Here is a 16,309-nt window from a genome sequence, read left to right as displayed (position 1 = left end):
TCTCCGTCCATTCCCGTCCCGGCATCCCGGCTGACAGCTCCCCCTCCCCGCCGCCGGCGCCCCCAGCCAGCTATCCTTTCCAGCCACATCTTAAAAACGGCAGAAACAACATCTCCTCCGCAGTCAGCGTGGTGAATCCTGCAAATCCTGCACCGGGCTGGTTTCGCGGTGCTGTGTTAAAGAATTACGGGGGGCTGTCTGGGCATTCACTATCATCCCCATGGTTCGAACCCTAGGCATCCCGTAGCAGAGTCTCAGGCATCAAATCTTAAAAATTAAATTGTTTAAAAGGTACAGCTGGGAAAAAAAAGCAGCTCGAGCTGGGTGCCTTTGGAGAGGGACCCAGAACAAAGAAATTCCTGGGCAATTATGCCCTTACACGCACCCGTCCCTCATGCGCTCTTCGTGTGCCTTGCACATGCCTCTTGGTCCAATGGCAATTACTGGTCTGGGGTCTTCTAACACCTGGTTGGATTCTTCCTCTGTCTCCAGACAGAGCGTTAGCTGTCCGCGCCTTGTCCAGCCACAGCAGTCAACAACTGCTGCAACTCGTTGAAATGAGAAGAGCCAAGGCAGGGGAGATGAAAGGGGAGACCACTCTGTTGTTGTCCGCTGTGGCTTCCTTATCTTCCAGTTCGCCTTGGTCTCGGGGCCATCCGGGTGCTGTTGCCTCCTTACCCTTCGGTTTGGGCTAGTCTCAGGGTCAGCCCTTACGTAACTCAGTAAAAGTGAGGAAAATCAGCAAAAGGCCACAGCTTGTGGCCTAAGGCTTCGGTAAATCCAGCCACCCATGCTAAGTAACGCTAAGCAGACGGCATAGCACATCCTGCTACGACTCTTGCATCCTAGTGCTAAATGCTTGACCCTAACTGATCCATACTATTTCTAACATGTTATTCAAGTTAAACAAATAGTATTTTTTATCAGCTGTGCGAGGCGGGAGGCAGGGTGGGTAACATGGCCGCTTTGGCACAAATTTACGGCAGACAGGGGCAGGCAGGTGCCAGGCAACAGCGCTTCTCGGCCAACGCTATCTCTGTCAGTCGGGGCCCCCGCTGGGCGAGGGGACGGAGGGAAGTACCGGCCGGGCCGGGCCGGGCCGGGCCGGGCCCCACAGCTCGGCCGCTCCCAGCCGCCTCCCTCAGCGCCCGTCGCACCTGCCGGGAGCGGGACTCGAACCGGTGGCTCCTCCTCTTGGGTCTTTAAGCCCCGAGGCGGGGCGCTCTCTCGCGGCCCAATGGCAGCGCGGCTTGTTGGCAGGCGGCGGCGGAGGGTGGATACCGGACGTGGCTGTGGTGCGGCCGGGCCGGAGGCTGGCGAGCCGGGGCGTGCTGGCGGCGGCCGGGGAGCCGGTAGACAGCTGCAGGCCGCGCCGCCACCCCACAAGAGGATGAAGAAAGCGGAAAGGAGCTGAACGCCCTCGTGGGCCTGGCCGCCGCGGGCCCGCAGGAAGAAGCCCCCCCAAAACCTCTGAAAATGCAGATTCCCCAGGCAACCTACGTCAGGGCTTAGCAAACCTCAGGCAGTGTTTTGTGCAGTGTGATCTGTGTCTAACCAAACGCAGTTTGGCAGCTGCCATGAATTCACATGAGGACAGTTATGCCAAGTCTGGAGCTGGCTTACGCCAAAATAAATTGGATTAATTCGGAAGTGAAAATAAGGTGAACTAGGATTCAGTTGTCCTGGCAGTGTTGGAACACTGCCGGAAATAGAGGCGGAAAAGCACATTTACTGAGAAATCTTATTTTCATTTTACTTTCTAGAGTCCTGATCCTTGTGTAGATAAACAAGAGCAACTGCAAAGACTGCATGCTGATTGAGCTGCCAGTAGGCAAGGATTGCCTTTGCACGTAAGCTTTAATATATTTTCAGAATATATATTTCTCATTATAAGTTCAGTTTCTGATTATTTTTGTAGAATTCATTATGAAGGAAGGGTGTAGCATCATCATTCAGATTATAATGTTGAGTGCAACAAGTGTCAGATTTTTTTTCTTCAGAAAAAAAATATTTTTTTTTTTGTGAGAGACTACCTTTAAAAGGTACTGGATGCCAGAGGAACTCAAAGTTTGAAAAGAGAAACGGTATTTTGAATCTCTTCTGCTTTTAAGCCCAGAAAATAGTAATTGGGTTAGTGTCCTGATTTCAGCAGCAATGGAGTTAATTTTCCTCTCAGTAGCTGACCTATTTTGGATGTGAAGAATGTTGATAAACACACTGACTTATGACTTGTTGCAGAAGAGACCAAGGACACTGTCTGGTTTTCCACGTCTTGCTAATGTGCAGCTGCAGAAAGCTGGGAGGGGTATAGCCAGAACAGCTGACCCAGACTGCCCAAAGAGAGTATTCCACGCTGTAAGTGTCATGCTCAGTATGTAAGCAGGGGTTAGCCAGGGGCGCATCTCGCTCTCTTTCGCTCCTTTGCTTGCTGCTTGGTTTCGTTTCTGCGATTGCTGCTCGCGATGGGCTGTATCAGTCATTGGGACACGGGGTGGTGAGAAATTATGGGTTGTTTATTTTGTATATTTTAGAATCCTTATATTTTGTTATTATTGTTATTTTGCTTTACTATTCTAGTAAACGGTTGTCTTCTTAACCCACAGGTTTTCCTTTCTTCCAAATTCTCTCCCCCATCCCACTGGGGAGGGAGAGCTAGCTAGAGGGTGGCTAGGGCTAAACCACAACAGTCAGACTGAAGTCTGGCTGGTGCTTAATTTTTTTCATATGCTTTTTTGCCAGAGAGTGTGCTGTGTAAACTAATCTGCCATATCCTCGCTTACCTACTTAAGCCAATTGGGGGAAGTGGGGTAACCCAAAGGGCTCAGGCTGGCCACTGAGCTCCCCACTTTCCCAAGCTCCATTCATGCTCTTCCATGAGAAGTTGCAGTACGGTTTGGGTTTTTTTTTTTTAATAATTATTTATTTTTAAATTATTATTTTTAAAAAATACCAATTCAGTATCACAGATTTTCAAGTCTTTTGCTGAAAAAAAATAGTCGTCTCCCTGCAAACCCTTTCCAGGCAGACATAGTGCTCTCAGTAAGCACGGTGGACTTGGGAAGGTGCCTGCAGGAGGGACAAGGCTGGGGGATGCTTCCAGCACTGCCAACGGGCCCTGGCGCTGAGAATGCACAAACTGCCTGGTCTGGCAGATGCTCTCCTGGCTGCTTTTGCAAGGCAATGATGCCAGCAAAAGGCTGTCCTCTCACCTGGCTGGCTTGCGCTCTGCACAGTCCTGCTCATCAAAAGTGGGTGCTATATCCAGGTATCTGGGGCCAGTAGGCCCTTCTTTAGGTACAAGGTGATGCAATCTTGCTCCATCCTCCTACCATCAGAGCACAGGTCTGATGCTGATGAGTCATGTGCACTGTGGCCTTGTTGGCACAGAACCACCTGCCTTGATATAAACAACGCTTTCCTCAGCGTTCACCAGTTTTACTGCTGTCACTTGCGTCCTTGGTCATTGATAACGAGCCATTTTTGCAATCTTTGCTTTCTGTTATTCCTTCTCGTGCTTTCATACACAGCCATTTCCATTTGTGCTTCATGCACAGCACTCCTGCTGCTGCTGTGTCAGGTCTCTGCATGGCTTTGCTGTCCTGAGCTCCACCACGCTGGGTCTGTTCAGCGAAGAACAACTGTGGGTTTGCATGGGAACATTTGCATCAACCCCAGATATGCAGCTCCTCAGCTGCTGTAGCTGGAACAGCGCTGGTTTAGCAACCGAGGTGAGGTGAGTTTGCAGCTCTGACCCAATGAGCTTTTACCGAGTGACCCTGAAATATGACTGAACATAACTGAGGAAAGTGGCTTTTATCAGCTCATTACTTGCCAAAGCACTAGAGGCTGTGACTGAGCAACTGTAAGCCAGGTATAGTTACTGCTTTCCTGTGTACCTCAAGCATACAAGTCTCATAGCTTCATCAGCTTAGGAAAATTAAAAAAAAAAAAGAAATAAAAAAACCTTATGGAACTATCAGAATTCCTCCCTTGCAGCTTTTAATACAGATTGCACATTGGACCGCTGTTAAGGAGTTGCCCATGGAAGGAGATGCTGCGTTGGCTGCGGCTGGAGACCCACGGGCAGGAGCCCGGCCAGACACCCCCAGGGCTGTCTCTTGCTGCTCATGGGTTTCCTCTCCATCCCCCATTTCTAAAGGGGTTTTACAGTGTATTTGTGATGAAGCAGGCAAGCATCAGCGGTAAAAACCAATGCAGCTGCTGTTATGGGAATAATTATTGGTTTATTAACACAAAAATTACAGAATATTTTGCAGTTTAGGCAGAATTTGAGAGCCCAAACTGGAATCAGTGCTTTCAACAGAACAGAGACACACTGAGTGTGAGAAGAGAGTCCCTGGGCTGTCCCTGCTGGAGGAGAGGAGGGCTGACCTCTAGGCACTGAGGAAGGCACTGACAACGGAGCAGGGCTGGGAATGGTCATGGATTTGGCCAGGACACGAGTGCGAAGGCAGGATTTGGTAAGGAGGAAGCTGGTGGGGCCTGCACATGTTCCCAGCAGGCCAGGCCTTACAGCAGGGCAAGGGGAGAGTCAGTGAAGGGGCATGGCCGTGCCCGGCTGCTGGAGGAGCAGATGGGGATGGGTCTGTGCAATGCCATCCAGGCTACCTGCGCCCAGGCCAAAAAGAGCTTTCAGCTGGTGGAAGCAGCACAAGAAATCAGGAATACTCATCCTCAAATCCTGCTCTACGCTTTTCGTCCCAGAGATAAATTGTCCCGTCATCTGCGTGGTCCCTCCCTCCAGTGAAGGCAGGATGTTTTCCAGCATCAACAAATTTTCTTTAGATACAGGTGAATCCCGTTCTTGGAGCGAAGGATGATGTCCTGTATTTTTAGGGGATGCTTGGTAGGGTTGGGCAAGAGCTCGAAGCGGAGGAGGGTCAGGGCCAGCACCACCTTCATCTCATTCATGGCAAACTGCTGCCCGATGCAGTTCCTGGGGTAAAAGAGAGCAGCTCAACTACCCTGGGCACAGCAAACCCCCACAGCCAGCCCTCTCACATCAGCACACAACTCGTCCCCTCTGCAGGTCTGGAGGCCCCAGGCAGTGTTTTGGGTAGCAAAGCAGGGGCATGGGCTGAGTACGGAGAGGGAGGGGAGAAGGGGAAGCCAAAGGAGAGCGGCCAGCAGCAGGAGGGTCTGCAACATTTTGCCTTGGCAGGGTGAGCAAGGGCATAGGGAAGGATTGGGAGCAGGGGAGAAGGGAGAATCAAAGGATGGGGGGGTGGGATGAGGTCTCTGCATGAAGGGGAGCAGGTGAGCCCAGGATGCTGCAGGTTCCTCATGTAATGCCAGCAGGATACTCAGCAGCTTTGGCATCGCATTCCCCATCCCCAAGAGGGGCCCGGCAATGTTTCCTTCCCATTTTGCCTCTGGTCTCAGAAGCGCTTTGCGGCACACACTGATTATAGGCTTATGAACTGTTTAACTCTGCTGGGCCAGGACTTCAGGTGGGGGTCTCTGAAAGCAAGTTTGGAGTGATTCCTCACTAGCAACTGTACCAGCAGCTCACGCGTCTGGGGCTGAGCAGTTTCCAGGGGTGCACATTTTCTCTCCCCACTACTCCTTCTGCGTTCAATACACTTTACCTCATTCCAGCAGAAAAAGGCAGGAAGGCGTGAGAGTGTCTGCCAGAGACGTTCTCCGGGGAAAACCGCAAAGGGTCAAACACCTGGGAAGGAAGAAGATGCAGCAAGAAAAAAGCCATTATTTAAGGAACACAGTCCTGACGTGTATCTTCAGAAATGTATCACCCCGTGATTTCGGAACAATCCCATTAGAGAGAGGATTCAATTCAAGATGGACTGAAACTCGTACACCAAACTCCCTTGCTTTCTACTGAGCCTGGCAAGGGTGTTGCCAAGACAGAACAGTTGTGACGGAAACCAGAGAGCGGGGGTTAAATTCTCCACCTGTAGGCTAAGCAAAAAATCATCTTTTTGCCTGTTAATACAAGCAGCTCTTTGAAGCACTTTACAGTCTTCCTGTTTGGGCAGTAGCCACAGTAACGCTGCTGTCTGACCGCCCTGTGCCGCAGCTGGCTGAGGCGAATGCAAGGCGGTCACTTCTCAGCGTGACTCCTGTGGGCAAAGATGTTCAGGAGCAAGTGCGGGGCACAGCATATAGGGGAAAAATTATTGGATAGGCAAAAGGAAACTCACCAAAGGGTCTTTCCATACTGCTGGGTTTCTGTGAATGAGATAAATGTTTATCGCAACCATGCTGCCTGTAAAGCAATTGAGGAGGAGAGAAGGGCTCAGTGACAAAGAAACTAATGGGGAGGTTTCAGCCCACTCACACAAAGGTCTGCCTAAATCATCATGCTCCTAGCTCCCAACTGGAGACCTATCAGGGTTTTATCACTGGCTTCAGGGAAATCAAAACATTTTCCATTTGTTTAGTTGTAAGCAGACAAAGAGTGGAAATGAGGAAGGCACTGGCACTGTAAGCATGTTGTCATCCACCAACACTGCCCGCTTGTGTGCCAAATCAGAGAAGGAAAGGAGCAGCACAGGGCTTTCCCATGCCACCAGCTGGGATGGAACCACTCCCAGTCCCCCTGCGCCTGCACTTTGCCAAAGCAGGTGAACCATGAGCTTGTGCTGGGCCAGGACAAAAAGGGGCCTTTGGCACAGGTATGGCTGCCATGTCATGGTTGTGGCAGAAAGGATGTCACAGGGATGCCACCATCCAGCCCAGGCCCTATTCTAGTCAACAGGACACCAACATCTGCATTGTCCTCTCTGAACATCTGTGCTGGCAAGGAGCTGGCCACAGAGGCAGGGCTGTCACCTTGGCTTTGCGGCAGGCAGCGAGATGTCCAAGAGCACAATTTAGTGAAGTGGGGATGGGATTTACAGACCTTCTGGCAAGGTGCGTCCATCAGGGAACGTGATGGGTTTGCTGAGCTGCCGGGACACGCTGGGCACCGGTGGGTAAAGGCGAAGGCTCTCCCTGATGCACATGGTGCTGTAAGTCATCTTGCCCAGGTCCTCCCTGCCAGGACAGAGGATGGCTGAGACGCACGCTCCCCCCACTGCCCTGTGTCAGATGACGCCTTGCTCCATGTCCATCATCTCTCTGGGCAGACCCTCTTGCAACATGCAGGGCATATGGAGGGAACCACAACGTCCAACCACGGGCTGCTGCAAGCTGGGGACCCCGAGGCCCCTCTGAACAACCTTAAGAACCTTTGAACCAGCTCAACTGCAAAGTGACAGTGAAAGGTGAAAAGCCGTGAGTACAACGGCCTGTGGTGAGAAAACAGGAGAGAGTGAAGGGCAACGTTGGTGGCCCAGGTCTTAGCACCCCAGCTTTCGAGCCTTTAAGACATTGCTCATTTAAAATACTGGTGATGGGGAAAAAAAGTTACAGGCTGAGGAAATTTGCAACCTTACCACTGTAATGTCTTCCGGTCCCTTATGATCTCCTGGATCTCCTCCCGGCATCGCCTCTGGTGCTCCGGGTATGATGCCAGGCAGTAAAACAGCCAGGAGATCCCGCTGGCTGTGGTGTCATGGCCCCCAAACATGAACGTGTCCACCTCAGCACGCAGGTCCTCATTGGACAGTCCAGCTCCATTCTTGTCCTAACAGTCCAGAGACACTTTCAGTGGCCCATATATAAATATATATACATATAAATATATAAAAATTTTTTTATAATGCCCAGGTACATATATAAAATGACAAGAAGAACATTGTATTCCTTCAGCTATTGAAAAAGGGTGTCATGATGCCCCTGCGACATCTACAAAGAAAATCAGTCTCTGTTTAGAGTGATTTCAGGGTCCCTTTCCCCTTTCAGGGCTCCCTCAGCAATACTATAAAATCCCTCTATGTGTTGTATTCCACAACAGTGGCCACCAGCATCACTCCTCTCCACTCACTTTGGCACACAGCAGAATGTCCAGAAAGTCCAAATGTCTCTTCTTCTGGATCTTTTCAAATTCCCGTTCATCTTTAAGGGATTCCTTTCGCTCGTGGATCACCTTGTCTGGGGAAGAAAGACTTAAACGTTCAGCAGAAACAGGACATCCTTAGCTGCAAAGCTGCCCTGCCAATGCAAAGCTCACCCAAGGGGGTGACCACCGCTCAGTCCACGATGCATTTGACACCTGCGCTTCCCATGCCAGGCAGTATGGATTTTCACAGCACGGCAACAAATGCTGTGCCCATTGCCAACCTTCTCTGCAAACTTCTTTGTCCACCACAGGTGACTCAGCCTATTTTAGCCACCTCTCCTGCATTAAAGTCAGGCCAGGACTGACAAGGAAAAATCACGCTTTGCGGTGCTGTTGCCTGCAGCACCCATCCCTTGTCTCACCACTCTCTGATCATTTAGCAGGAGCGTTCTTAGAGGAGAATTCCTCCATTAGTGGAGTTTAATAACTCAGGAGCTGTGAGGCCCCTTGCTTCATGCCCAGCACAAACCACTGCTGCAAGCTGATGCTCTGCTTGGATCCAGGATCCAAGCCTCAGGGCAGGATCACTGGATGGACAAGGAGATAAAGCCTCCGGTTCCCATTCCTCTGCTCAGCCATCACTCACCCTGCCTGAGAGCACTGGAAGGGGATGAAGGCAAGGAATACCTGTGTGGTTGTGAGCGATCTGGCAGGCCTTCCTGAACCGATACCCGTGGGGGCTGAGCCAGTAAATGATGTCATTGTGGTAGGGGAAGATGCGGAGGCGCTGGTGCACCATGTGGCATAGGTTGTAGACAGCCTGGGTGTAGGCATTTTTCCTGGGGAGAAGGAAATGGTGGAAGTTTGTCAATTTGGGATGATCACAATAAGCAATTTGCCCGCTTCCCCTTGGAGCTGCAAACTTTCAGCCAGGGTCTGGGGCAGCACTGACCTGCTGGTCTGGCAGTTGCTGTGACAACTGAAGGCACATTTCATGATGCTATCAAGAGTCATCAAGCTGACATGCTCAAAGAGCTCCACTGGTTTCCCATCTGTGATCAGCTGTTCCCACTTATCCTGAGGCACAAAAGAAACAGAAGTGAGAAGGCAAGGGACAGTTCTGCAAGATCTGCAGTCACCCTCTGCTTAAAGAGTGCTCAGCTAGGGATACATCCCAGAGAAATGGAAAAAGAAGAGGATCTCTTAGTCGCGGTCAATCCCAGAGGATGGAAGCCAAGAGCGGGATAGTTAATACAAGATTTGCCTCCGGCAGCTGCCACTCTAGAACCCTGGCAGGGGTGAGCTCTGGTACACCCTACCCTGGGGCAAAGGCACCCCAGAGAAGCTAAGGATGGGTGCATTGCTGGGTGAGGGGGCATGTTACCAAAGTTTTTCTTAGGCTGCAGTGTGTTGCCCACAAAAGAGCAGCAGTTGTTGGCACTGGGCTTCATCGATTCTGTTTTCTATCTCTCTCTTACAAGCACATATGACTTTGGTGCCTTTGGTGTCTAAGATGCAAGGTTCCATCTCACGCTCTCTCTCCCACTATGTTTTTCCAGCTTCTCATACAGAAGCTCTTGCTCCACTCTTCCCACAGGGGACCCCTAGAGAAACTCTAAGTGGTGTCTGTCTTGCCTGGCAGACATGAAGGGATGTAGAATCCTGTGTCCCTTCGTGGCTGTAAGGACCCAGTGACCTCAAAAGCTGAAAAATGGAGGAGATTCAGGAGCACAGTCACGTGAGAGCTCCCCCAGCATGACACCAGGCTGGGGTACAGGGCTTACATGGGCAGAGTTATTTCCTCAGCACGTACAGCGATTGCCACCTGGTGGTACGGGCTCCCACAACAGGCGCTTTGCATTGTCTGCAAGGAATTCTCAGCTGCCAGGCACTCCTGTGCATCGCAAAAGCTTTCCCAGCTCTTCAGCCCCTGACTCCTGGCTGCTCCCTGGGGTGGTGGCAGGGAGGACGGCCAGCATCCATGTGGAGCTGCTAGGGAGGGTGGATGGAGGGAGGCAAAGGAGAAGGCACCCAGATTCCTGCTGGTCCGTGTGCACAAAGCCCGGTGCCCCTCACCTGCAATTCACACTGGTTTCCATTGTGCCCAGCAGCGATGGATGGAAGAACAGTGCAGTTTCCTGTGTGTTAGGCAAGGCAGGGACTGCAATCCAGTCATGGGTATGGTGACAGCAAATGATACCTTTTCACCTTAGGTCACAGTATGGCTCTGCTCCAGCCTTTCTGTTTTCAGGGTATTTTATGAACCTTTATTGACTTCAATTCTTCATTGACAAAAACACTTTATAAGAAGTTGCAGTGGGATTGAGAAGATGCACACTTTGGGGACGGCAGTAACGTTAATCCACAAATCTTAGCCGCAGAGCCCAAAGCACTACCAGAGACACAGTCCCTGCAGGGAGGCTCAACTTGCTCATTCCTTCCAACGCACAGGCAGGGATTTGTGGTGACTGGGAAAGCCTGACTGCCAGGACACAGCCTGTCCTTCCAGCTACCAGGTTGTGAGTAAGGACACGGCCAAGAAAACTCTGCCCCAGCATTTACTCACTAAGCATCAGCATCAGGGAAAAGAAACCAGGGCAGAGACAGAAGCATCAGATATCAGTCCTACCAGCATCACGTTAGCAGACTCTGCAATCAGGGTCATGTACGGTTTCAAGACGTCGTAATGAAACCCCGGAGTCAGGAGTTTTCGGTGTTGATGCCATTTTGGGCCGTGTAAGTTCAGCAACCCGTTCCCTGGGGAAACACAGGCAAGGCATGTTTTGCTGGGCACAAGCAGGCTGCTTTCACCTGCCTGAGGACACAGCCTTCACCTGCAAGGAGCATGATTAAATCTGTCTGAGCTGCCACAAGAGGGTATTTCCAAATGGTGCCACCAGCTCCAGGGTTCCCAGGGCCGAGCAGAGTCCTGCTCATGGAAATGACACAGCGCTGCCTCCCAAAACAAACACCAACACTGCTGGAGCTGGGAAGTTCAGATCAGCAGATGCATTTTTCACCCGTCCTCCACTGAATCTGAGCTTCTCCCATCACCGCCCTTTGCCATCTGTGGATGTGGAAGTGGTTCTCATTTGTACGTATGACTTCTTTAAAATTTTTCTCCTCAAATCACAAAGAATCATTGCTGGAAGGCAAAGCCCTGGGAATACATACCAATCCACGGGACAAGGTGTTTATAGTTGATGTTATCCTTGGGATCTGTAAAAAAATCATCCAGAAAGAGAAAAGAAAATGGTAAATGTTTCAGTAGCCTCAACCCACTGGTTTGCAGCTGAAGGCTCTCTCTGGGCTCTCACTTTTGGTTGGGCTGAAGCAGAATTGGTGGCATCCCTGCACAATTCATCAGTGTTTCACAATAAAACATCCCCATTTGGGCCAGCTGCAAGAAGCATATATAAAAGCAGATGCCCAGACTGGAATAGACAAGAATATTGGTAGTCCAAAGTCTGTGCTGTAAGATAAATGATTAACTCTCCCAGTCAGCACAGTTCAGCACCTTTCTCTCTGGATGCAATAGAGATGTGGTTCCGCAGTAGGAGCCAGGGGTCTGAGCTTCCAAAAAAGCTTCCAGCTGTCTTTTCCTTGCTGAGGTCAGCCACCAAGAAAACTTTTCAAAGAGCTCTTGAGGAAGCTTGATTTGCCAGATCTCGAGGGGCCTCGCTCACCCCTGGGACCCTGTGCCCGAAGCACCATGGTCCTGGCATGAAGGAGGGGTGTCTCTGTGCCTTTAGAGGATTTCTGAAGACAACCTCTCTGCAAAACCCTGCCTTGCTGTGAATTTTCAGGGTGGCACAGGAAATCTGCAGGCTGTGGTTGTTCCTCCACAGCTGAAGGCATCATCTCCTCACCTCCTCTGGCCAACAGAACTTTGGCATAGCCAGGATCGGTGACAACCAGGAATGCCGAGAAACTCCCAAACCAGAAAGGGTGAGCGTATTGGTACTTCTGTGCCCAGATCTCCATCTTTTCCAGCGACTTTTCCTCCTTGAGAAACTGTAGTTGTGGGGAAGTAAAAAGAGGAAGAATACTTAGATTCAGAGGAAAAAAGTAAATAATCTCCCAAAACACTGTTTAAAAAAGTTAAAAGTGTTTCTATATCACAAACCTAGGTAATGGCAAACAAGGTGTTGCCCTTCTGGGTTTGCAGTGCATGAGAAGTGCAGATGCTTGTTACTCTGAAACCTCATATAAAATAACTCTTCCTTATGAATTGACCCTAACCACAGAGAACGTCCTTAGGGACACCACACAGATACGTGGTGCCTATCAGTGCACATATGTTATCTGCTCTATTTCCATGGCCACCTCTAAGAAAATTCAGATTTGCCCCAGACAGCATCTGCATTTTGTGGAGTGCGATTATGTTCTCACTTGCACATGGCTAAGCAATTAGCTCCCTGCAGTCATAAGAAAATACAGCTGCACTTTTACAGGAGCCAACGGCATTGCTGCTGGGTCGTCCCCAGTGCCATGATAACCTCCTGACCAGGAATCCTGGTCCACAGCTTCCTCCAGCCATTTAGGTTGAGATGGCCAGTGTCCAGGAGTCCTACAGTCACCAATGGAGTGTACAGGGAGAGTGGTTAATAATGTCAGATTAGATATCATTGATTTCCAGGAATTGAATTTAATAGCCGATGAAGAGCTGTTGCTCGCAGAAAGGTTCATCTCTGCTCCTCGAGGCTGCACTCTGAGCAGTAACACAAGCACTGGCACTCGTTTCAGTGACACTGGCGGGTTTGCTTTTTGAAATTGATCACTGTTTTATTGCTTTTAGAGCCAGTGTTGTTGTTAAAGAGCAATAGCCAAAGAAGTGGAAAGATCCAAAGTCACAGACAGAGACAAAACCATGTAAGAATTCCCTTGTCTTTGAACATAAACTACTCTGCCATAACATGCAGGGGGAAGGATTTTGGTGAGCTAGGGCTGACATAGCTGCTACTGCTTCCACGTGAAGCTGGAAGTTCAATTACATCTGCATATTGTCAGAGAAATCAGCCACAAAATCCCCATATTGGCTGAGTCAAGTGAATATTTGCCCAATCGCTTTGGTGCTGATGTAGCTCGGCTCAGCTTTTAGTTTGGCTAGTATTTCTCAACCCGAGAGATGGCTTCTACTCAAATAATCACCCACGTCAGGCTTGTCTCAGAGAAGATGCTCAGGAGGCATGGGGTATGTGCCAAAGGACTGCGCAGGCTTCGTGGGGGCAGGTGTAGGCTCCGTGCTCCAAGGCTGAGTCCCCTTCCTTGTGAGAAGGGTGGTCCGTGCAGCACATCCAGCTGTCTCTCGTATTTGGCAAAATGACAAACTATATCCAGTTACCATTTATGACAGAAAGTTATCGTTCAACTTTTCTTGCTGAAGGTCAAGATTTTGGACTTACTAAAGAGACTCATCAATTTCTCTGGTTGCAGGGATCAGGTTTTCGAGTGAAAGGAGCAGCCCTCCCCTGCCCGCACGCCCACCCCTGCAGCAGTGCCAGCAGAAGCAGGGCTTGGCTTGGTGCCCTTAGCCGAGTGGTACTTGAACACATGAAAGTCCCTTTGGTACGGCTGCTTGTGCTTCCTCCCGTCACAAAATCCAAGAAAGCATGCATGGTAGTAACGGGGAGATGCTGAGCAAGTCTCACTGGCAGAAGTCCTAACACAAGAAGCCTTTGCCTCCAAGCTTGGCTTTGGAGACCCAGTTTTGGTTTGTGGTATCAAGAACCATCCCTGCACGGGCAGAGGGTGGGATGGGTTTATTTGAGAGGGGAGGTTACCCGCAAGGTGAGTAACATCCACCTGCTGTGCCGAGGCAGAGGGTGCAAAGTCCTGCAAACTGTGTAAGAGTGGGAATGGAAAGCTCCTTCCTCTTTAATCAGGGCTCCAGCTACCAGGCTCTGGTTGAAAGACCATCACTTCTACTTCTTCCTCCCTTTGGGGCTTGAAGAGAAAAGTATATATCCCAGTCAGGCGTAAGGAGGAAAGGTGAAGCCTGATTTCACATGGAAATGCAAGTTTTGAAACGAATCCCATACTAAAAGCGTCTGGGAAGAGGCACTTAAAGGCGCTTTTAACAACTATGCAGCGATAGCACATGAAAGAGAAAACAGGGGAGCTGAAATCTGAGCACAAAGCAGTGCTGTACTCTGTCAGGACCAGGCTGGCTCCCCTCCACCAGCTGCCTGCACGGGGCAAACGCAGGCAAAGGGCTGCCGAGGGACCGACAGCCCCCCTGCGCTTGTGGGGCAGCTCCCTGCTCTCCTCTGCTTCCCACCAGCCGAGGCATTGGGAAGTTGGTTTGACCAGCTTGAGATGCTAAATTGATCTGAATCAAAACTGGCAATTAATCATTTTAAATCAGCAGAAGAGGAAATGTCAGTGCTCTTCCTGAATACAGCTCTCAGGTTCTCCTCTAAGGTGCATGTAAAAACTTTGTATTCAGCACGCATCCAGAGCACTGGCAGTTTCCTCACTGGCTCAATTAACTGTTAGGGTCTGGGGAATTCAGCAGCATTTAATTAGCAAATTATTAAATTTGCAAAGCAGGAATTCTTCCAAAAATACAGTCTGAGGTAAAAGTCGAGCCATCAACAACCTAGCCACTGATGGCAACAAGCAATCAGCACAAATGCTTAAATCCCATTCCAGGACAAATAGTTATAACTAACAAACAAGCAAACTTACTTTATTTAATCGCAGTTTTAAAGTCTGACTGACAGCGCAACAAAGCCCTGAACTGGCCCATCTTCCTGCTTATGTTGCCAAAGACTGACTGTCCCGTCCAGCGCAGCAAAACTGGGGCTGCCATGGCACAGAGGTGAGCCCTTGGAGGTCCCCTCCAGATTTCCCAGCCCTTTTTCAGAGTGCCCATTATTTAACGTAGCACAGATTTGTCCAGGGCAGGGAATAAGCAGAGCCCAGGAGAGGTCAGGGCCATTTTAAACAGCCTTTAGCCTGCACAGAAAAGGTTTTTGCATCAGGCAGCTCAGTTACTGCTCAGAAAGCTGCTGATGAGTTGTGGAAATTGTTTTGCCAAGGCAGTCGCGCTGATCTGTGCAGGCAAGTGCATACCTTGTGGAATAGTCATCCATGGCATGAGCACCAAGGGTTGCTTACGTACATGAGTTTGGCTTTAGTGCAACCTTAAAAAGATCCATGGCCCCTGTGCCAGATGCCATACCTGAGATGTGTTTTGTGGCTGAAATATGACTCAAAACGATCAATGCCCTGCCTGGCTCACCTGGCCGTGAAGCCGATGCGAGGTGGCAAGGCAGAGAAGGTGCCTCGGGATGCAGGGACAGCTGCAGCGGCCACACTTGGACTTTCCCAGGAGCAGAGCAGTGACAGCGGAGCCCCGGGACAGAGCGGTTCTGCCGCCTCCAGCACCAGTGCTGGGTTACACCCCAGGACCACCCTGCGTTACACTCTTACTGTCTCGACTTGTGAGCCAGCTCCCAGCTCTGCCCATCGTGTGTTTTGCAGCAGCCTGCGTGTGCGGTTCTCTGGGCGCGGCAAGCAGGGAAAGCAGTTTGCATGGCTGGGCGAAAGGATGCCCACCCTACCCTGGGGACTGGGAGAAGCAATTCTCCTGGATCATGGGTACAGGTCTCAGCAGCACCACTGCCGCCAGCACGGGGCAGGTGCCCCCCACGCCCCCTCCGTCCCCCCGGCTCTGTCCCTACCTCGTGGACGTGGCCGAAGAGCCAGTGGGTCGGGTGGCCGGGGAAGTCGGCCAGAGCCCGGAGCAGCTCCCGCCGCCGGCGGTAGAGCTGGGCAGCCTTCAGCAGCAGGCAGGTGAGGCAGAAGACGGCAACCAAGTGCAGCGCCCGGGAGACATCCACGCCAAGCCAGGAGAGCTTCATCCCCCCGGCGAAGGCCTCCAGCCACGGCAGGCTGGCTCGGGAGAGGCCGGTTCAGGGTTTGCGCGGCTGCCGAGTCACGACAGGGAGGGCAGCATCCCACGGGACCTCGGGAAACACCCTGAGGAATCGTGCTCACACTGCCGCCTGCCCAGCTTCCCTGCTGCCGGCACCGGCCCACAACTGGTTTTGCGGTGCTGTGCAAGGTGGGAGGCTGGGTGGGTAAGGTGGCTACTTTGGCTCAGCTTTGTGGCAGCCAGATGCCAGGCAACACTGCTTCTCTGCCAACGTTGTCTCTGTTATTCGGGGCCCCCGGTGGGCGAAGGGATGCAGGGAAACCACAGAAGAAGGCACCAGCCCCTCAGCTCTGTCACTTCCAGCCGCCTCCTTCAGCGCTCGTCGCACCTGTCCAGGGTGGGACTCGAACCGGCGGCTCCTCCGGGCGTTTCTCGGCCTCCGCGGAGAGCGCGCCTGGGCCTTTAAGCTCCGAGCGGCGCGGTCCCCCGCGGCCCAATGGGAG

The 16,309-nt window shown here is 51.2% G+C and overlaps 1 protein-coding gene and 1 long non-coding RNA gene across 3 annotated transcripts; one reads left to right on the top strand and one right to left on the bottom strand.

Moving 5' to 3' along the window:
- The first annotated feature begins 1,303 nt into the window (after positions 1-1,303).
- Positions 1,304-4,225, top strand: LOC147599980 (uncharacterized). The gene is made up of 3 exons (XR_015259194.1): positions 1,304-1,661; positions 1,764-2,494; positions 3,555-4,225. It is a non-coding gene; the product is annotated as an uncharacterized LOC147599980 (long non-coding RNA).
- LOC104478721 (cytochrome P450 4B1-like) lies at positions 4,225-15,955 on the bottom strand. Of its 2 annotated transcripts, XM_086753393.1 has the most exons (12): positions 15,613-15,955; positions 11,794-11,938; positions 11,099-11,143; positions 10,554-10,681; positions 8,877-9,001; positions 8,612-8,763; positions 7,910-8,016; positions 7,419-7,609; positions 6,884-7,017; positions 6,183-6,247; positions 5,610-5,692; positions 4,225-4,957 (listed from the first exon to the last, which is right to left on the bottom strand). In XM_086753393.1, the coding sequence occupies exons 1-12, from the start codon at positions 15,790-15,792 to the stop codon at positions 4,789-4,791; spliced, it is 1,524 nt and encodes a 507-aa protein (XP_086609519.1). In that variant the 5' UTR covers positions 15,793-15,955; the 3' UTR covers positions 4,225-4,788. The 2 variants fall into 2 exon arrangements, with proteins under 2 accessions (XP_086609519.1, XP_086609520.1); XM_086753394.1 differs by lacking the exons at positions 11,099-11,143; positions 11,794-11,938; positions 15,613-15,955 and adding an exon at positions 10,759-10,997.
- Between the last annotated feature and the right edge of the window lie 354 nt (positions 15,956-16,309).

This window comes from Chlamydotis macqueenii, chromosome 8, assembly GCF_036417535.1.
Source record: "Chlamydotis macqueenii isolate bChlMac1 chromosome 8, bChlMac1.mat, whole genome shotgun sequence".
In the NCBI taxonomy this organism is placed as follows: Eukaryota; Metazoa; Chordata; class Aves; order Otidiformes; family Otididae; genus Chlamydotis; species Chlamydotis macqueenii.
The sequence above is the reverse complement of the archived record's forward strand: the minus strand, read 5'-3'. Positions and strand labels throughout refer to the sequence as shown.

Excerpts from the sequence above, each read along its gene's own strand:
- LOC104478721 (XM_086753393.1), bottom strand. The coding sequence starts at position 15,792 with ATGAAGCTCTCCTGGCTTGGCGTGGATGTCTCCCGGGCGCTGCACTTG. Across the intron at positions 11,939-15,612 it reads TCTTCGGCCACGTCCACGAG|TTTCTCAAGGAGGAAAAGTC; the intron begins GTAGGGACAGAG and ends CCACAACTACAG. Across the intron at positions 11,144-11,793 it reads AGTTCTGTTGGCCAGAGGAG|ATCCCAAGGATAACATCAAC; the intron begins GTGAGGAGATGA and ends ATTTTTTTACAG.